Below are 22,193 nucleotides of genomic sequence, written 5' to 3' on the forward strand. Positions count from 1 at the left end.
AAATTCTGGGCTTCACCAGTAAGCCCACTCGAGGCCCAGATGCCCTGAGACCTCAGGGTGTCCGTCTCTGTGCTGGCCAATTGCTTTCTTGCCTGGGGCCTCCATCTTTAGTCTTCCCACGCAGCCTGTCCTATTTTGCGTGGAATCATTGGCCCTCTCAGGAGAGATGATGACACTCTTCCTACCTGCCCTCACCTCTTAACCCATGACGTCTGGCCACTCCTCTACATTCTCTTGCCAATGATGTCCTAGCTATTAAAGCCAGTGGTCCTTTCTTTTCCCTTCTTAACCTGTATGACTTCACTGTGCCCTGTTTTCTCATCTGTCAGATAGCAATAGTAATAGTGTTGACCTCATTGGGTTGTGAGGTTTTAATTATTATACATCATAGTAGATAATAGATGCTATGTTATACATACACATGCTTACACTTATATATGTGTATATATTTGTCTGGGACATAGGTAGTCACACACACACAGAAACACATACACACATAAAAGTCTGAACCGTGCCCTGGGCAAGGCAAGCACTACATGGGTTAGTTATTACTCAGTTAGTTAGTGTTAGTCACTCAGTTCAGTTCAGTCTCTTAGTCACGTCCAACTCTTTGTGACCCCATAAACTGCAGCATGCCAGGCTTCCCTGTCCATCACCAACTCCCGGAACTTTTGGAACCCAAAATATAAAGTCTCTCACTGTTTCCATTGTTTTCCCATCAATTTACCATGAAGTGATGAAACTGGATGCCATGATCTTTTGTTTTTGAGTGCTGAGTTTTAAGCCAGCTTTTGCACTCTCCTCTTTCACTTTCATCAAGAGGCTTTTTAGTTCCTCTTCACTTTCTGCCATAAGGGTGGTATCATCTGCATATCTGAGGTTATTGATATTTCTCCCAGCAATCTTGATTCCAGCTTGTGCTTCATCCAGCCCAGCATTTTGCATGATGTACTCTGCATATAAGTTAAATAAGCAAAGTGACAATATACAGCCTTGACCTACTCTTTTCCAAATTTGGAACTAGTCCATATTTGGAACAACAGACCACTTCCAAATTGGGAAAGGAGTCACTCATTAGTGTGCAACTCTTTGTGCTCCCGGGGACTGTAGCCTGCCAGGCTCCTCTGTCCAAGGAATTCTCCAGGCAAGAATACTGCAGTGGGTAGCGATTCCCTTCTCCAGGGTATCTTCCTGACCCAGGGATCGAACCCAACTATTATTCTATATCCAAAGTCAAATCCAGCCCTGACGTAGGCTGTGTTCACCTGCAGACCCAGTGTTTTCTATGTGCTTCTCTTTCTTACTTACTAACCTGGTGTCAAAGGCAACAGTATTTTCAATCCCTGCTGTCAGAACCCTCTACTTTAAAAAACATAACCTCTCAACTTCACAACATTATTTTGAATTTTATTCCTGTCTTTCAGAGTTTACAAGCCCCAACTAATGTAAAGCTGCCATTCCTCTCTTCTTTTATTAAACTAAATAAGTCTGATTGTGTTGCAACAGCTGGTGATAGCATCTGCTTTCAGTATTTAAATCTCACTTTGTGTTTTATTTGGTATATGTATGTTAGTCTTGTCTCCACAGCTAGAGTGGAATCTGTATACCAGATTACATATTAATTTGCCTATATCATCTGTGGTCCTTACTTAGGAAGATATTTTTCACCCATTGCGTTCAGCAGCATGAGCAGATTTAAAGAGATCCCCATTCCTATTTTAAAAACCGAATACTCTGGACTTCCCTGGTGGTCCACTGGTTGAGACTTCACCTTCCAATGTGGGAGATGTGGATTTGATCCCTGGTTGGAGAACTAAGATTCCACATGCTTCATGGCTAAAAGGCCAAACCATAGAACAGAAGTAGTAATGTGACAAATTCAATAAAGACTTTTAAAAAATGGTCCACATCAAAAAAAAAAAATCTTTAAGAAAATAAAGACCAAATACTTTATGGACAACTTTCTCATCAGTTACAGGCATGATCAGGGGCCTCATTGGACACTAAGAATGTGGGCTCGGGTTTAATACGTGCAAACCTTTCTGTTAAACCCCCAGGTATCCGCCGCCAGACTGCCCATTGTGTGAAGAAGGGTCGTGGGATAGTGAAAGCTACGTTCTGTGACCCAGAAACACAACCCAATGGGAGACAGAAGAAGTGTCATGAAAAGGATTGTCCACCCAGGTAACTGTTGGTAACAGCTCGAGCTCTGTGTGTCTGCCTACCATGGTGTCTGATTTCATAGTAATCAAGGGCTCAGTGATACTGGAGGGCTGAGTGGCTTCATTATTAGAATAAATATACGCAAGCTGTCACAGGTTTCTGTGGCTATGCTATTAGAACCTGTGACAAGGTGTGAGTGGGGAACGTTTTCTCCCCAGAGAACAGTATTTCTTACAAAGCTCGTGTGATCTATGTTTATAATTATTTGGTAAGACTTAAGTCCCAAAGCACTGTTGAACAGAATGGTGTGTAGATCATCCTAAAATTCTTTAGCTAATTGGTTTGGCTTTTCCGGGAGCACTTTACCAACCAGTGCAATAGTAGCTTATGGAGAATATGCTGACACTTTTGGACCACTGCCTTGAAAAGTGGACTTACAGATCAGGCTTGTTCAATGTCAGCACTGTTGATATTTGGGGCTGAATAATTCTTTGTTGTTGGGGGCTGTCACATGTTTAGCAGCATCCCTGGCCTTGTGTCCACTTAGAAGTTTGTAGCATTTCATCCTCCCCGTCCAGGTTGTAACAACCATAAATGTCTCCAAACTTTGCCAAATCTCTTCTGGGGGAAAAAAATCACCCTTGGTTGAGAATTGCTGTTAATAGAGGTATTCACCTACTCCGAATCATATAGAATCAAGTTTATAGAAGGCAGCTGGGATGTTATTAATGAGGGACATTTGTTAAAAAGAGAGAGAAAGAGGGGTAGGGGAGAGGAAGAAAAAGAAAAAAGAAGGGAGGGAAGGAAAGAAAGAATTAATTGTGGGGAGTGTTTTCATTCCCCTGTGTCCATAAACAGAGATGTATTTCATTTGCGGATTCCGTCAGGCATTCATTCCAGTCTCAAGAAGGACACATTAAGAAGAGTTTAGTTTAACAGGAGGGGACTGGTTGGCATAATAAATCTACCGAGTGACAGGCAGAATTCTAAAGAAGAGCTGAAAGACTGGGATAAATGCCAAGTAACCAGGTCAAAAAGAAGCATCTAGACAGCTCAGCTAAGGCAGACAGCATCAGTTTCTTCTGGTCTCAGGCAGGGAGGTCCCAGAGGCCAGGGTGTTCTCATCTGAGTCAGGTTGATTCTCTGTCCAGTTCTGGGGTTTCTTTCTGGATGGAAGGTGGTCTGTGAGGTTCGGAGCTGGACCCCATCTCCATCGAGAGAGGACAGAGGTACCACTGTCTTCTATCCTCCCTGTGGCTCTACCCTGATGTCTTTATTGAATTTGTTACAATGTTGCCTTTGTTAGGTTTTGGATTTTTGGCCACAAGGCATGTGGGATCTTAGTTCTGCAAGCAGGGTTTGAACCCACACCCTCTACACTGGAAGGTGAAGTCTTAACCACTGGACCACCAGGGAAGTCCCTCCCATAACTCTTTCATTGGGAAGAACTAGGGACTTGAGGGGAGGATCAGGCCCCAGTAGGTTTCGTATGTAATCATTGCAGTTTATATAGATCCTTCTCAGGGAAGAATGAGCCTGGAAAGAGGAATCTTTCTTATCACTTGCCTTATCTCATCAATAGCCTATCCCTTTGTGGAGTTTATGTGCTTCCATCATATTTATCTCCATCAAAGTCAATGACTCTCACCAGCCACTTCCTTTTGCCCTCACCAACTGCCAACCACCACACACACCCTGGGATGCTTGCCTCACTTTTCAATGCCACCCTTTCTGGTGAGTGGCTACCTTCTTAAAACCACAGCTCTTTAGTTCCTGAGTCTAACTTTGGCCCTAGAATTCAGGGACATTTTTATTATTTTATTTAGACTATCTGGGCCTTCCTTAAAATTACTGGCAAATCTTTGTTAAACATTCATTATTTCCCACAAGAGGTACGATGGCAATGATAACCATGTTACAGTTACATGTACTGAGCACTGTGATTTTGTGATATAATAAAAGCTATGTCTCTGGTACCTGGCTCCAGGCAGAGCTCCTAAAACTCAAGGCTAACTAGCTATAAGGCTGTAGTGGGTTGACATACAGCAGACCCCTCAAAGACAGGCAAGCCTTGTGCTAGGTTGGTGGGCACCAAAAGATGTGATGCAGGTGCTCACCTGCTGAGACCAAGAGAGAGATGGGGATATTAGCTGTGTCCATAAAAGCAGCATAGTCAGAGAAGACGGCGGATTTGGTAGCCAATCTCTGTTTGAGAAGAGTCATCAGTCCATATCTGACATTTTCTTATTCACCTGTAACTAAAGTCTTGGCCTCACTATTTTCAGAATTCAGTTCCCATAAGGGTGGTAATCTTTACCTATCTCTGCACTCTAACTACCAGAATTTTCTAGCTGAAGGTCATCCTATAAGATACAGCCAGTGTTAGAAGGAGACAGATAGTGGGGTCAGAGTCCAGAGGCTGATGGACAGGAGATGAGCTGAGGCTGGAGCCTGGTAGGCACAGGAAGAGCCTCAACAGAGGAATTCCAAGTGATACAGGCTGAGCTCTGGGGACTGGAGGTTGACCCTGAAGGTAGTCATGTATTAGCTAAAAACTAGCCTCTGCGATATCCACTTCCTGGTCCCTGGAGCCTGCAAGTGTTACCTTATTTGGAGAAAGGGCCTTTGAAGATGTAATTAAGTTGAAGGGTCTTGAAATGGGCAAGTTACACTGAATCATTGATTTGGACCCTAAATTCCATCATAGTATCCTTATAGAAGCAGAGGGAAACTTCACACCACACACACACACACACACACACACACACACACACACACGAGAAACAATATGGAGGTGGAACAGAAAGATTTGAAGACACTGGAGTGACAGGCCACCAGCCAGGGAGTGCTGGCAGCCACCACAGACTTGAAGATGGAAGGAATGGATCTTCCCTAGAGCCTCCAAGGAGTGCAGCCCTGCCAAAACCTTCACTTCTTCCCGGTAATGCTGACTTGTCTATCTGGCCTCCAGAGACATAAGAAACTAGATTTCTTTTGTTTTTTCCACCAAGTTTGTGGTGACTTGTTTTACAGCAGCCCTAGGAAAGTAACACAAGCAGTGTACTAATTAATGCCAGCATAATGTAAAGTGGGAGCTTCCCGGGTGGCTCAGTGGTAAAGAATCAGCCTGCCAATGCAGGAGATGCAGATTCGATCCCCAGTTGGGAAGATCCCCTGGAGGAGGGCATGACAATCCGTCCCAGTATTCTTGGCTGGAGAGTTCCAGGGACAGAGGAGCCTGGCCTGCTGTAGTCTATGGGTCACAAAGAGTTGGACACAACTGAGCACACACGTGCACACACAATGTAAAAGCAAGGGAGAGGAGAGGCAATCTCTTCACCAAGTCATAGCAGCACCAAAGCTTGGAAATTAAGTAACTAGAGCTTTCTCAGGATTTTTTGGAATAGCACAAATATGTCACTTCCTAAGGAAGCTTACAGCCAGGAGAGCTATATGAGACAAGTACACCAGCAAGACAGAGCTGTTGTCAGGGCTGGGACCACAGTCAAGCATCTGGATTCTTTGCCCAGGGACCTGATCACTGTCCATGGCCCCTGTCCCCTTTGGAGCTCTGTGGTTAGTTGACATCGCTTTAGCTTGCATTTGTAAGAGCAGCATTGTTAGAACAAGGTAAATGATGTGCATGCTAAGTAGCTTCAGTCATGTTTGACTCTTTGCAACCTTGTGGACTGTAGTCTGCCAGGCTCCTCTGTCCATGGGCTTCTCCAGGCAAAAAATGCTGGAGTTGGTTGCCATGCCTTCCTCTAGGGGAATCTTCCTGACCCAGGAATCAAACCCAAATCTCTTACATCTAGTCTCCTGCACTGGCAGGCAGATTCCTTTTACCATTAGCGCCACCTGGAAAGCTCCAAGGTAAATGATATTTTGGGCTTTTCTCTGGAATGCTTCCTAAGATGAGTACACTGATGCAAAAAAGATTCACCACACAATTTTAAAATCGACCGATTCCACAGCCTCCTCTCACAAAATCAGTAATGAACCTCTGGTATCACCATCTAGAATGGAAGTGTTGATGGCCACAAATAGGTAATAGGTTACCGGGCAGTCACTGTGCTGTCCCACTCAGCACAAATGTGACATCCAGTGCTCAGGTTTTCTTGGGGAGCTGATGATCATTTTTGTAGCTGTTGCTTCTGCCACTGCACATCATTGTACTTCAAGGGAGGAAAACAATACATCCTATGCTCAGTTTCTGCTGTTGGGAACATAATTTCCTCCAATTCCCTCCAAACAATTTGAAGATCATACTTAAAGAAGAACAAAGTGTATGCAATTTGACAGCTCTTTAAAATTTTTTATCATTAAGTAGCATTTTTTTTTTGTTTTGATTTCCCTCTGATATCCATTTCCCAAGGTCTGAGTTTCTTGAATTTCTATACATGATTAATGCCTAGGCTCCAGCTTGTGGTCCTTAAAGATCCTAAATATAGCAGATCAAGCCTGAATTTACCCAGTTCAGACCTCAAGCTAAAGCACAGCCTTTGGAGAGGGATATTAAAGAACCCAGTAGCATTTTTTTAGCTTGAAAGTAGAATGTCTGCCTTTGGTTTTGTTTTTACACCCAAGGTCACACACACATACTTACATGCATACATATATTTATGTTTAAAATTTATGATACCTGTATTGGGATGGGTTGCTTGATCCCAGATAGCTAACTTTATAGGAGAAGGAAATGGCAACCCATGCCAGTGTTCTTGCCTAGAGAATCCCATGGACAGAGGAGCCTGGTGGGCTGCTGTCCATAGGGTTGCACAGAGTCAGACACAACTGAAGCGACTTAGCATGCATACATGCATTGGAGAAGGGAAATGGCAACCCACTCCAGTATTCTTGCCTAGAGAATCCCAGGGACAGAGGAGCCCAGTGGGCTGCCATCTGTGGGGCTGCGCAGAGTCAGACATGACTGAAGTGACTTAGCAGCAGCAGCAGCTAACTTTATTAAAAGTTCTTTTTTAACATTTATTTGTCCTCATATTATATATATTATTCATATTCCTTTTGCTGTATCTGTATTGGTTTATTTAATGCCTCAGGACTAAAGACTTTCTCAAAAGTAACAACTAGCAAATTCACCTGTTGTGCTTCTATTATGCAGTTCATTTTGTTGAAATAGGTAAGACTCTCTAAGGTCAGAGATTTTGACTCCTGAAGATGTTAAGTGGATACAACACATAACAGGTACAATTTCTGAAAATGTGTTCTAAAGTAGCTTGTGTTGTGTGGTCAGTCATGTCCAGCTCTTTGCAACGCCATGGACTTTAGCCTGCCCGGCTCCTCTGTCCATGAAATTATCCAGGCAAGCAAAAACCATCACAATATTGTAAAGTAATTATCCTTCAATTAAAATAAATTAATTTAGTAAAAACATTTTTTAAAAAAGGAATATTAGAATGGGTTGCCATTTTCTACTCCACTAAAGTAGCATATGATAAGTTAAATAGAATTTCATGAAATATTCCAACATAGTGGATAATTTATAGAAGTCTTTCTTATTTATTATTGTGTTTCAGCTTCCCAAAAGATTCATGATAAAGTCAGGAGGTAGAGGGTAGATATTATCCCCAGATGGTAATGAGGTAGAGGTTACTAACAATTTTCAGAACCTACTTTTTTACTTTTCTCTTATACTTTATTTACTTATTTATTGGTAAATCTACACTGACATATCATAATTTCCCAAAGTCCATAGTTTAGCGTAGGGTTCTGACTCTTGGTGATGTACATACATTCCATGGGTTTTGGCAAATATATAATGACATTACCCATTGTTATGTTACCATGCAGAGTATTTTCACTATCTAAAAATCCTCCACACTCTGCCTGTTCATCTCTACTTTTTTCCTTTGGCAACCAGTGGTCTTTTTACCACCTTTATAGTTTTGTCTTTTCCAGAATTTCAGATAGTGGGAATCATCCATCATATAACTGTTTCAGATTGCCTTCTTTCACTTAATAATACACATTTAAGGTTTCTCCTGGAGAAGGCAATGGCACCCCACTCCAGTACTCTTGCCTGGAAAATCCCATGGACAGAGGAGCCTGGGAGGCTGCAGTCCATGGGGCCGCTAAGGGTCGGACACAACTAAGCGACTTCACTTTTACTTTTCACTTTCCTTCATTGGAGAAGGAAATGGCAACCCGCTCCAGTGTTCTTGCCTGGAGAATCCCAAGGACAAGGGAGCCTGGTGGGCTGCCGTTTATGGGGTCGCACAGAGTCGGACACGACTGAAGCGACTTAGCAGCAGCAAGGTTTCTCCATGTCTTTTCATGGCTTGATAGCTCATTTCTTTTCTGTGTGAATATTATTCCATTGTTGAGATGGACCACAGTTTATCAGTTCACCTTCTGAAGGACATCTTGGTTGCGTCCAAGTTTTGGGAATTATGAATAAAGCTACCATAAACATCCCTATGTGGGGTTTTGTGTGAACAAAAAGTTTTCAGCTCCTTTAGATAAATATCAAGGAGTATGATTTCTTAATTGAGAACCCACTCTACTTCAAGCCGTTTCCATGCTGCCAAGTGATTTATTCATGTTAGCAACTCTGACTGGTAGACACTTTTATGCCATCGCACAGATGAGGACACTAAAGTCCTCAGATTCTTCCCAAATCACTTAGCTGAAGTGGTAGAGTCTAGATTTTAACCTGGATGAAGCTACTGAGTGTTCTGTGTTGGTGCTCGTACACCGTGCTGCTGCCCAGGATCTCTGGATGAGCACGTTTTGGTGCTGAAATCAGAAATCCAAGTTTAAAATATTTCTCATGCATTAAAACACAATGAAAAAGTTGTTAACAAGCAGAAACCAACTTCAAAGCTAAATCATGCCTGCAAACTCACAATGGTATTAAAGAAAGGAAATTAAGTTAATTTGCTTTTTTAAAGAATAATAAATGTCGATGGCTATCTTAACATTATTTGTCTTTGAAAGACTAGTTCAGTAGTTTCCTTAGATATGAATTTCAAGTTGTAACATCTTCCCCGTCACCTAATTTTCATGCTATCTGAAAAGTTCATACCGTTGTTCAGGGCTGTCATTTCTGCTCCTAAAATGATTTCATATGCAGGATTTAATCTTTTTATTTCTGGATTATTGTCCTTCAGTAATAATTTGTTTCTATACCCAATTTGGACCTTCTGTGTTCTTTCCCAAATGGATACGTAAGACAGATTTTTAAAAAAGATTTAACAAAAAGCTTCTGTTAATCTTAATGTAAGAAATCTGTGTTATATCGTCAGTGGCTTCCAGAATGAAAGTTTGCATGGCACACTCCAGGATGAAGTAGCCTGTCAAGAAAGAAATTCTTTGGAATTGAAAGTGTATCTGACTCCAGAAAGAGGTCATTTGAGTCTCTTTTCTCTATGACTTCTCTCTGAACTTTGGTTTACAGGAAAGCAAACTTCTGCCAGGCTCCAGCTGTGATAGTGCTCTGTATATTTAAATGCTCCATAAACTCTTATAACAGGTCTTTCCAGCCTGGCAGCTGCCTGTAGGTTTTCATGCAAAAAGAATGCCTCATGATTTAAAACTCTTGCTTAGAATAGAAATTTCCTTTAAAATAAAATCAATTTTTATAACTACTGTCTTTGTACTAATAGCATACTAAATCTACAGAGTCCATTCTTTATAGAAAAAATTTCAAGATAAACAATCAAATTCATTTATCTGATGTTATAACACCATGCATGTGTGCTAAGTCACTTCAATCGTGCCCAACTCTGTGCAACCCTATGGACTGTAGCCTGCCATGCTCCTCTGTCCATGGGATTCTCTAGGCAAGAATACTGGAGTGGGCTGCCTTGCCCTCCTCCAGAGGATCTTTCCAATCCAGGGATCAAACCCATGTCTGCCACACTGGCAGGTGGGTTCTTTACCGCTAATGCCACCTGGGAAGCCCATCATAACACCAATGGTTTTAATCCTGACTCCATATGAAAGTCATCAAAGAATTCTTAACACTGATGCCTTTGCCCTAACCTCAAGAGATTCTGGCCATCCAGTATAGCAAGGGGGCCTGAACTGATAGCTGATACCTTTTGAAAGATCCGCAAGTGATTATACAGTGAGAATCACTGATACAGGCCAGGTCCTTAGGACTTTTACCTAGTACCTGAAATGTTCAGATTGACTAATTATAGAGACAATTAAAAAAAAAACAGTATGAGACAATGCATGATCAGTTATCCACTTGTACTTTAGGTTTGACGGATATGGACATTCTGGCAAGAGAAAAATTAATAGCAAAAATGGAAAAAGTTGGATTAGATTGTTGATTATATTCTGATTAAATGAGAAAGGTTGCCTTGTGGGGTGTGGTGAATAAATGTGTGGTCTGAGCCTTTTGTCCTGCTGAGTTCTTGTAATGTTATACTGTGCTTCTCAGCTATCATTCAGAGCATGTAAACAGTCTCCTGTTATAAATCTCCTATAAATATAAATGTAAAACAAGATTCTTTTATAAATCTCCTTGAAGAGGTGGGATTATGGCAGACACCAAAATGAATAAGCTGGACAACAGAGAACAGTTTGGCAATAGCTCCTGAGTTCTGGGCCTGGAAGACCTTTGCAGGGAAATAAAGAGGGTGGATTTCACCTTAAACTAGGAGCAAACATATGCAAGATGTCCCCAGGAGTCTGTGAAGACAGCTTCAGAAAGAGAAACAAGGAAGTCTATTATCACCTTTTAGTAACATAGCTGAAAGCCCTGTAGTAAGTAGCTAGATAAATCGGACTTTCAGTCAGCTCACATTAAGGCCCTTCCAGAATGGCATTTGATTTATTTGATAGTGTGTCTGGCCTCCCACAGAAATGTCAGAGGTAGGACAGAGTAATTAGATTAACACAGAGGATATTTATTTGGTGTCACATCATATGGTCCCAATATTAGCTCTTTATCTTCACAAGATGGCCAGATGTTAAATACCAGGGACTAAATAAGTAATCTTAATTACTTATTAGCTGAAGAATATAATAGAATTGAGGAAAAGCTTTCTTCTAGTATTTTAACCAGAGATTAAAAGTATGAGAATCAAAGAAGTCCTACTCAAATAAATCTAATATTTTGTAGATATAAGTAGTAGTACACAGTTTAACCTACTTTAAAATTTGATACTATCTGAAGGTCAGAAGATTTCCTTAAAGTCAAGAATAAAGGAATTCACATGCTATACTGTTTTCCCATGAAAAACAAATATTCTATTTTGTTCCTGCATGGAGGGATGAATAAGCAGACTACACATCGAAGCAATGGTGCCCCAAAGTGTGCTTGGTCAAGACACCTGTTCTGTATTTGATATTGAGAAAGATTTGGACAATGATGAAGAAGGAGGAAAAGAGACGGCTCCAAAGAGGGTTGCTTGGCACTTTCAAAAGTGACTTTAGTGTAACCACAGGGCCCCGCATCCTAGAACCTTGAGGCAATCAACCATGATAGCAGGTAGAGGAAAATCACACATCTTCATTTTTCCATAGATAATCCAGAATATTAATTTAGGCAACAGTTTCAACTATTCAACTTATCAAGAAGAGCTGACAAAAACCAAGAGATCTTATTTAATACATTTCTTGTTTTCCTACTTCTTTCTTTTAAAGCGACCAGTGAGAATATTCACAGGTAGACTGAAGGAGATGGAGGAGGGAGAGAATGATGACAATGCCCCTGACTGAGCATCTTCTACATAATTGAAAATTAATTAAGTGCATCATATTGAAATAGAAAAATATTCAGTTAGGAGCCAGGAGACTTAGATTCTAATTGGGTTCTTTTAGTCAATAGCAGCAGTTAAAACAATAATTATAATTACAAATGATTGAGCTTGTATTATGTCAGGCTGTGTACTATACACTGTACATAAATTGGTATTTCAGTACATTTAGTACTTCAGTACTAAAGTCAATATTGTTACATCCATTCAACAGATGTAGAGAGTAAGGCTTAAACTTGCTTGAGGTTTCACAAGAGAAAACAGGACCTCAGTTTTCTTGTTTGAGAAGAGAGGAGATTTGGTGGGAGGATTGTTTTTTCATTTAAAGACATGCTTACTTATCATGTACTTACGCCAAGTGTTCTGCAGAGTTCCATAGCTGTGATTGAACAAGCTAGCCGTGGCCCTGTCTGCAGAGCACCCTCTACTGGGCTGAAGCATCTTCAGGGACCTCCCAACTCTGTAATCAGCATTTCTGCTCTGGATTTCTAGCCATTGGTTGAAGTGCATGTGTATCGACTCGGGCTGATCCTTTCTCACATGTCCCTGTGTGTCTGCAGGTGGTGGATAGGGGAGTGGGAAGCATGTTCTGCAACATGTGGGCCCCATGGAGAAAAGAAGCGAACAGTGCTGTGCATCCAGACCATGGGCTCGGATGAGCAGGCTCTCCCTCCTCAAGACTGCCAGCATCTGCTGAAGCCCAAGACCCTCGTGTCCTGCAACAGAGACATCCTATGTCCATCAGACTGGACAGTGGGCAACTGGAGTGAGGTGAGCCCAGGGGTTAAAAGGGACACCGGGGTTATTTGTGCTTCATCAGCCCTCTCACCCATCCTCCTCATTAACCAATCCAAAGTGACCAGGGGTGAGGTGCCCAGTGGCCTGTTTTCTGCATTTCCCACCTCCCAGTATCCTATCTTGCTTGTTTTCCATTCTTACAAGATCTTTCTCTCATTTGGTCAGATATCTACCTGCCTGGAATGACCTGGATCTTACATACTCAGGCTAATTGAAAAATCTTCAGGATTTTTGCCGGTCCGTTGTTAAACCATTGGGAACAAATCAAGGCTCTCCCACCTACCCCAAAAGCTGGCTTGCCAGACATTTACTGGAACTTATGTTTCAAACTAAAACTAAAGCAGAGTCACTCTAACTGGAATGATAGGCAATGTACTTGCCACTTGGAGAAGCCTCTCAAATCATCCATCTATTCAGACCTGATGAAGGTTTGAGATGTGTACTATTAGCCACATAAATTCAGCCAGTGTTGCATTTCCCCACAGTTAATCTGATCTGATTCTCCAAGTATGACTGGAAATCCACAGGCTAGGAGATCAATGAAATACTTCCAGGCTTTAACTTTCTTTGGATCACCAGGGGACCTAGAACTGTCAGGACTTTTGCTACCAGAGTCTGTAGTAGAAGTAGACCTCTGCTTTCTGCAAGGGTGCTGGAGTCTCCAGGGGCCTTGCTTTCCTTCCCTATGTGTATTTCAGTCAGTGGCCTAAGGATTGACCAGAAAATAAATGACTTTTAAAACCAACAGGCCAGAATATATTGATGGTTGTTGACTTCTTATGAGCTTCCTTGGGAAGCCACATCGTTTCCATAATAATGCTGCTATTGACCAGAGTATCTTAGAATTCCTCTTAGGCTCACCATCAGAGAAATGGAAAATATTTGATTCAGGAGAAAGCCGCAGGAAGTTGATTAGAATTAAGTCTGGTGGATAAAGGAGTAATCTGATCCATTTGGATAAGACCTTTGTGTTTAAAGTGATTCTTGATTATAAGTAATGCTATTGCTTTTCATAGCTTATAAAGTACTATCTAAAGAAGAATTCAGCTGTGCAGCAAAGTGAATTAGGTACATGTCTACATATATTCACTCTGTTTTAGATTTCCTTCTCATTTAGGTCCCCACAGAGCACTGAGTAGAGTTCCCTGTGTTATGCAGTACGTCCTCATTAGTTATCTATTTTATGCATAGTAGTGTATATGTCAATCCCAGTCTCCTGATTCAGCCCACCCCACTTCCCTCTTGGTAATCATAGGTGTGTTTTCTATATCTGTGACTGTTTCTACTTTGCAAATAAATTCATCTGTATCATTTTTGTAGATCCACATACAAGCAATACTGCATGATATCTGTTTCTCTTCTTTCTGACTCACTTCACTCTGCATGACAATCTCCAGGTCAGTCCACAGCTCTGCAGATGGCATCATTTCATTCCTTTTTAAGGCTGAATAATATTCCATTGTATAGCTGTGCCATCTCTTCTTTATCTGTTCCTCTGTTGATGGACATCTAGGTTGCTTCCATGTCCCCGCTAGTGTAAATAGTGCTGCAGTGAACATAGGGGTGCATGCACCCTTTTGAATTCTGGTTTTCCCTGGATACATGCCTAAGAATGGAATTGCTGGGTTGTATGGTAGTTCTATTTTTAGTTTTTTAAGGAATTTCTATACTGTTCTTCATAGTAGCTGTTTATTTTGTTATTTTTTGTTATTATTTGTTTAAAATTGGTGTTTATCCACCAATTTACATTCCCACTAACACTGTAAAAGGGTTCCCTTTCCTCTACATCTTCTCCAGCATTTATTCTTTATAGATTTTTTGATGGTGGCCATTCTAACCCAAGTGAGGTAATACCTCATTGAGGTTTTGATTCATATTTCTTAAATAATTAGTGATGTTGAGCATCTTTTCATGTGTTTTTTGGCCATCTGTATGTCTTCTTTGGAGAAATATTTATTTAGGTTTTTAGATTGGGTTTTTTTTATATTGAGATGCCTGAGTTGTTTATATATTTTGGAAATTAATCCCTTGCCAGTTGCTTCATTTGCAAATATTTTCTCCCATTCCGAAGATTGCCTTTTCATTTTGGTTATGGTTTCTTTTGCTATGCAAAAGTTTTTAAGTTTAATTAGATCCCATTTGTTTATTTATTTATTTATTTTTTCATTACTCTAAGAGGTGGCTCAAAAAAGATCTTGCTATGATTTCTGTCAGAAAGTATTCTGTCTATATTTTTCTCTGAGAGTTTTATAGTATCTGGCCTTACATTTGGGTCTTTAATCCATTTTGAGTTTATTTTTGTGTATGGTATTAGGGAGTGTTCTAATTTCATTATTTCACAGGTAGCTGTCTAGTTTTCCCAGCCCTACTTATTGAAGAGACTGTCTTTTCTCCAGTGTATATTTTTGCCTCCTTTGTCATAGATTAAGTGACCACAGGTGCATGAGTTTATCTCTGGACATTCTGTTTGGTTCCATTGATCTATATTTGTGGTTTTGTGCCAGTGCCATACTGTTTCGATGACCGTAGCTTTGTAGTATAGTCTGAAGTCAGGTACCTGAGTTGGGAGGATGCTGTGATGTACCAACCAGACACATTTTCAGAAGTAAAGGCCTTATATTCAGCTGTTGGGACAACTCTGAAGGGCTATCCCAGGACCAGAGCTTCTCTTGAGGCTGGCTAAACCTGTTGTCAGGCCTGCATCATGGCACCATCTCCCCTAGGCTGTATCCTGTTTCCTTCCCCTCTTTCTGACAGGAGTTGATTTCCAGAGTACTTCCTAATAAAAGCCATGCTAGCTAAACACCTCAGAGTCTGTCTCCTTGAGAACTTACCCTGCAACACTGAGTTAGACTCAAGGGTCTTCTAGCAGTCTCAAGCAACTTAGTTTTTAACAGACTGTTTCTAATATGACTTCTACAGGGCAGCCATGATTCCTGATTCCCATAAGATGTGCCTCTTCTAAAATCTTTTCTCAGCCTCACTGCTCTTAGAGACCAGGTTCTGGGCAGCAAAACTAATTCCAGACTCTACCTACTGGTAGAGATGAGGCCCAGAGGATATTGCCTGACTTAGGTAGGATTAACCCAAGAACTGTTTGGGCTAATTGAGGATAAATTCTCATCATGGATGTTTGAACTGGGAATACAGAGATTTAAGATAAAATTCACTTTTTTGATCCAAGGCAGTGTTTCTCATTTTTTTTTCCCCCCAGTGGGCTTCCCTGGTGGCTCAGACAGTAAAGAATATGCCTGCAATGCAGAAGACCTGGGTTCAATCCCTGGGTCAGAAAGATCCCCTGGAGAAGGAAATGACTCCTTAAGTGCCTTTTTAGAGGCTCTTTCCTAATTGTCTTCCTCCATCATGACTTTATTTTCAAGGAGGGAAGTGGTTTGTGTGTGTGTTGAGATATAATTCACATACCATAAAATTCACCCATTGAAAGTGAACAAACAAGTGACCTTCAGTATATTCACAGAGTTATACAGTCATTACCACAGTAATTTAAGAATGTTTTTATCACCTCCTAAATAAACCCTGCATGCATTAATCATCATCCCAGGTCCCTACCTTCATTCCCCAGCCCTAGACAAACATTAATCCACTTCATATTTCCAGAGAACTGCCTTTCTGAACATTTCATATGAAAAAATTATATAATACATAATCATAGGACAGATATACTATGTATTTCTTTATGTACTATATATATATCTGTGCTTTATACATAAAGAGGGTGAGGTTTTTTAACTCACTCCACCCCAGAACCAGTCTTCATTGCCCCCACTGAGAATGAATGATCCTATGTGACACTTAGTTTCTATGCAGAATTTTCCTGACCAGCTGCAGATATCAAAACTGTTCATTTGACAATATATGATTATTTAAAAAAAAAAATTCAAAATTTTGTATAAGCAAAGGTACCATCTCTGAAGATAACTATTTGAAAGCAGAAAACTCTCATTTGAATACAACCATTTTTTATAACTGTATTTCCAAAACTATTTCATTAGCTCAAAGTCACAATTTAGGTTTATGTAGCTTCTGCATGCGTGCATGAAAAGTCACTTAAGTCATGTCCAACTCTGTGACACTATGGACTGTAGCCTGCCAGGCTCCTCTATCGGTAGGATTCTCCAAGCAAGACTACTGAAGTAGGTCGCCATGCCCTCCTCCAGGGGATCTTCCTGATCCAGGGATTGAACCCGCATCTTTATGTCTCCTGCACCACTTTACCATTTGCACCCCTTGGGAGGCCCTTATTTAGCTTCTAATTCTGTATATAATACTCTCAGTAGCAGCTGGGTGGAGATAAAAAAAGATATAGTTCCTTTATTGTAATAACTGCTAATCAAATGGGAGAGCTAGGACTCCCCAAAAAAGAAAGACAAAGGTGTACATGCAAAGAAAACATCTACAACCTAATATAGGCGTGTTGCTGGTATTGCACTGATTCATGTGAACACATCAATAACAGGCCAGGGTATTTCCCTGCTGTTCCTGGGAAGGTATAATCACAGCCTGTGGCTGGCCTGACCTATTAGTCCACTGCCAACCTCGATTGCTGTAAATTACAGTGTTGTCAAAATAAGGCTGAATGGGGTATTGTGACTGGTCCCTTTAAACTGTTTACCAAAAGTGTGTTGGCTGCATCCAAAGCAGTTAATAATTCTTGGCATGTAGAATTTACTAATTACCAGAATCTTCACGCTTTTTCAAGGGACCACAATTACATATTTGACTGAGGAGTCCTTTTCATTGTGTTTCTGTTTCTGGGGAGCAAAACAATGTGCCTCACTGGACAACAAGGGACTGAAATGTTGGCGCCAAGTGACAAATGCTGGAGTCTGTTGTTCTGAATAGAGGCCACTGCATAGTATAGTGATGGCAGATGTGGAATCCAGTGTCCAGTTCCACTGAGAGGCTGAGCTGCTGCCTTCATTTAGAGATGTTGTCAGGAGAGGTGCTTTTAGTTAAATCAGCATCAGAATATTCATTGAGTGGATCCTCCTTTTTTTCCCCTCTGCTGTCTTGCTAATGTCTGTATACATTAGCCCTCTAATGAGCTTTGCTGAAGCATGAATGTCTTTGACATTCTATACTGGGAAATGTTTTAGGAGATGACACAGGGTTTAAAAAAGAAAGTGAAAGTGAAGTCGCTCAGTCATGTCCAACTCTTTGTGACCGTATGGACTGTAGCCTATTAGGTTCCTCCATCCATGGGATTCTCCAGGCAGGAATACTGGAGTGGGTTGCTGTTTCCTTCTCCAGGAGACCTTCCTGACCCAGGGATTGAACCTGGATCTTCCACACTGTAGGCAGACACTTAACCATCTGAGCCACCAGGGAAGTCCTTAAAAAAGAAGTCAGCCAATAAACTTAGAAATGATAAAATCAAGAAAGGAGCAATTTTTCCTACAATTGCACCCAACTGATTAAGAAAAATATGTACTTACTTTTTCAAATAAAGGGCCACAAAATAGGAAAAGAAAAAAAGATGATATAGTGACTCCTGCTACACATAGTATTTATGGTCTGGATTTTGTCCTGAGGTCAACTGTGATGCTTTTAGAAGCGTGTAGAATGGTCCTCCCCGGGATGACCAAGGTAAGAAGAAGAGGCAAATCCATGAGATGCCCTTCCTATCAAGAGACCACTGAGGGGAGGGTGGGCTTATCTGTGCCAGGCTGGCCCACTCCTCCCTGACCCAGGAGATGCCAGAAGGAGGAGGTCTCTCCCTTCCCAGGGAGAGTCAGTGGCTGCCCCCAAAGACAGCTTTCCTGCTCCCTGTGACCAGCCCCATCCCCGCTAAGTTCATATTCTAGACACCCGACTCCCACCCCCAATCTCAGGAATCAAGAATCTTATTCTGGTTTTGCCCAGCCTACTTTCTGGGCTTGGAGGGTCCAGAAGGGGGGCTCTGTTGTAAATGAAGATAAGTATCAAAGTTTCTGTGGCTCCCACTAGACACCCCACTTCAGTGACATGCCTTTTGAGAGGTGGCCAGTCTAGTGGTGAAGAGCATGCACCTCCTTCTACCAGGTCCAAATTCTGGCTTTGCCACTTATCAGATGTGTGAATTTAATCCCCCTGTGGTTACTTTTATTTTCCTGTGATTTGTTTCCTCCATCTCTAAAACTGAGGACTCTAGGGAAGTTATGAGGATGAAATGAGCTAATATTCCTAAAATTCTCATAAGAATACCTGGCATATAATAAGCTCTATACCTATAATCATTTTTTAGTAAAGTGAATAGATGGAAATAATAAGAATGTCATCCATCTTTTGTTGGCTGCTATCCACTCTATTTAAATATCTCACTTAATTCTTGAACTCTATGAGTTTGATTTTAGTTCACTAATTCCCATATTTCTCCCAGCAGTTAGACTAATAGATTTCCTGGGATAGTAATTTTCCTAGGTTTTCCAGCTGTGCCAAGCTGTAACTGAGCTAGTATTAAGCCTCTCCCAGCCTTTGCTCATTTAGAAAGACAGGATTATCAGAAAGTTTGATGATAATCCATGTGAGCCCTTCACATAGTGCCTAGCAAATAGTAAAGTGAAAGTGAAAGTCGCTCAGTCGTGTCCGACTCTTTGCGACCCCATGGACTATACAGTCCATTAAATTCTCCAGGCCAGAATACTGGAGTGGATAGCTTTTCCCTTCTCCAGGGATCGTCCCAACCCGGGGATCGTCCCAACCCAGGGATCGAACCCAGGTCTCCTGAATTGCAGGAGGATTCTTTACCAGCTGAGCCACCAGGGAAGACCAAGAATACTGGAGCATTCACTAAATGAGAACTTTATTATCAGGCAAGAAAGAAGACAAGGGCCTGTTTTCCATGTTACTCTTACTTTGCAAGCCTTGTCCAGTCAGTGACACCCAAGTTCCCTGATAGAATGGATCTATGGCCCTTGCATTTTCTTTTTTAAAAAAAAAACAACAACAACAGTTATTGGAGTATAGTTGATTTACAGTGTTGTGCTAGTGTCTCCTGTATGGCAAAGTGAATCAGTTGTACATATATATATCGCAACTCTTTTTAAGATTCTTTATTCAAATAGGCCATTACAGAGTACTGAGTAGAGTTCTCAGTGCTATAGCAATGCACTCCGGTATTCTTGTCTGGAAAAGCCCATGGACAGAGGAGCTTGGTGGGCTACGATCCATAGGTTGCAGCGTCAGACATGACTAAGCACACACACCCACACATACACAGCAGTGTTTATGTATCAAGCCCAGTCTCCCAATTTACCCCTCTCAACCCTTGCCCCTGGCAACCATGTTTGCCTTCTACATCTATGACTCTATTTCTGTTTTGTAAGTTTATTTGTACCCAGTTTTTAAGATGCCACATACAAGCAATATATAATATTTGTCTTCCTCTGACTTACTTCACTCAGTATGACAATCTCTGCATCCATCCATGTTGCTGCAAATGGCATTCCCTCATTCTTTTTTATGATATTCCACTGCATATATGTACTCTAACTTCTTTTCCCATTCCTCTGTTAATGAACGTGTCCTGGCTTCCATGTCCTGGCTATTGTAAATAGTGCCACAGTGAACACTGGGGTGCATATATCTTTTTGAATTACGGCTTTCTCTGGGTATATGCCAAGGAATGGGGTTGCTGGGTCATATGGTAGTTCTTATAGCAAAAAAAAAATCAAACAATCCAGTTTTTAAAAGTAGGCAGAATATCTAAATAGACATTTCTCCAAAGAAGACATATAGATATGAAAAAATGCTCAACATCACTAATTATTAGAGAAATGCAGATCAAAACTATAATAACGGATCACCTCACACAGGCCAGAATAGCCACCATCAAAAAGTCTACAAATCATAAATGCTGGAGCGGGTGTGGAGAAAAGGGAATCCTTCCACACTGTAGGGGGAACGTGTGTTGGCCCCTGCATCTTCATCTAACTCCCTCTCTGAGCTCAGAGCCCTTTATGCAGCGGCACATGGCTTAGTGCTGCAAGGTGTTCATGGACCCACAAAAGTGTTTAAAATCTGAAAACCAAAACTACTGTGTTACTCCAGTAAAGCAAAGGACACTGCAAAATCAGAAATCAATATTTAATTACATATTAAAAACAAATGATTATCAAGCATTTAGTATGTATATTAAATACCTTTGTAGGTATTACCAGGCTTACCAGGTGGCTCAGTAGTAAAGAATCCACCTACCAATACAGGAGACCCAGGAGGCGCAGGTTTGAACCCTGGGTCAGGAAGATCCCCTAGAGGACGAAATGGCCACCCACTCCAGTATTCTTGCCTGGAAAATCCCATGGACAGAGGAGCCTGATGAGCTACAGCCCACAGGGTCGCAAAGGGTCAAACACGACTGAGCACACAATGGCCTACTTAGCCCCATTTCACTGGTAAAGAAAGAGAGGCATAGAGATATTTAGAAGCGTGTCCAAAGTCACACAGCCTTTAAGCAACGGAGCCAGGATTTGACTGCTGGCAACAGAGCTTTTACTCTGAACTCTGGCATATAGCTCTCAAACATCTGCAAAATGTAACAACATGACAGCTCTCAGTGTTCATAAAAAAATGTATTCTGTTTAGGAAACAATTTGTAGACTGGCTTTTCTCACTTTGCTGGAAATCCAGACTATGTGTAATGATCACAGAGAAATCAGAGCCACTCATAAATTAAATGAGTGGTCCTCACCAAATGTTTTCCAAAGCAAAAGAATAAACAGCTTTTCAAATTGTTTTTACAGAAAAAGATTATATGTCACTTGAGACTAGAGATGGTTTTTAATATATTGGATGGGCCTTAGGGTACAGCCTCAGAAGCAGAGATGCTCTGGGTCTGCAGAGATCTTTAATCTACTTTCTTTGTGCCTGACCAAAGCATACAAACAAACAAAAAAATACAATTAATTAGGCCAGCCCCTGAGAATCTATTAAGTGCAAAGCTGTTCACATGGGTTTTGGCTTCCACGTGTTACCAGATAGACTAAATGTTTCACGATCAAGCTCTCCTGGCTCTTCAAACAGAAGGCAGTGCAGCAAGTGCCCATGGCTTATCTGTTGTTAAATGAAAACAGGCATGCAAAACTCACATGAAGAGCCACAGGAGTTCCTGAAAACTGCAGGGAGACAGCACAGAAGGTAAGAAGACACAGCTGAGTCAATTCCTCTCAGTATTCCCCAGTTTCATTCAAGGTCCTGGACAGTCATGCGAGACTGGACACCTGATGCTTTAGCCTTGACCACCTGCTCTTTCGGCATGTCACCTCTGCAAGTGCCAGCATCTCAGTTCTTCCCAGAGGCCAGCAGCCCATGCTTTGCCAGGATTCCCACAGAACACATGTGAGCACCCTTGTCTGAAACAGCTACTTGAAGAAAACCAGTTGGGGGTCACACTGATTCTCCACAGTGCTGTATATTTGCTTGCTCCGGCTGCCTTAACAAAGGACCACAAACTGGGCACCTTAAACAATAGAAATGTACTGTCTCACCAGTTTTGTAATGTTGACT

General features: G+C 41.3%; 1 protein-coding gene across 2 annotated transcripts in view; it reads left to right on the forward strand.

Moving 5' to 3' along the window:
• ADAMTS12 (ADAM metallopeptidase with thrombospondin type 1 motif 12) overlaps positions 1 to 22,193 on the forward strand; it is a 374,380-nt gene that overhangs the window by 296,177 nt on the left and 56,010 nt on the right. For both annotated transcript variants that reach the window (XM_068990670.1, XM_068990671.1), the window contains 2 exons: positions 2,058 to 2,184; positions 12,452 to 12,662. In XM_068990670.1, the coding sequence (XP_068846771.1) occupies positions 2,058 to 2,184; positions 12,452 to 12,662 (338 nt within the window). The remainder of the gene's footprint in view (positions 1 to 2,057; positions 2,185 to 12,451; positions 12,663 to 22,193) is intronic.

Source organism: Capricornis sumatraensis, chromosome 18 (assembly GCF_032405125.1).
Source record: "Capricornis sumatraensis isolate serow.1 chromosome 18, serow.2, whole genome shotgun sequence".
NCBI lineage: Eukaryota > Metazoa > Chordata > Mammalia > Artiodactyla > Bovidae > Capricornis > Capricornis sumatraensis.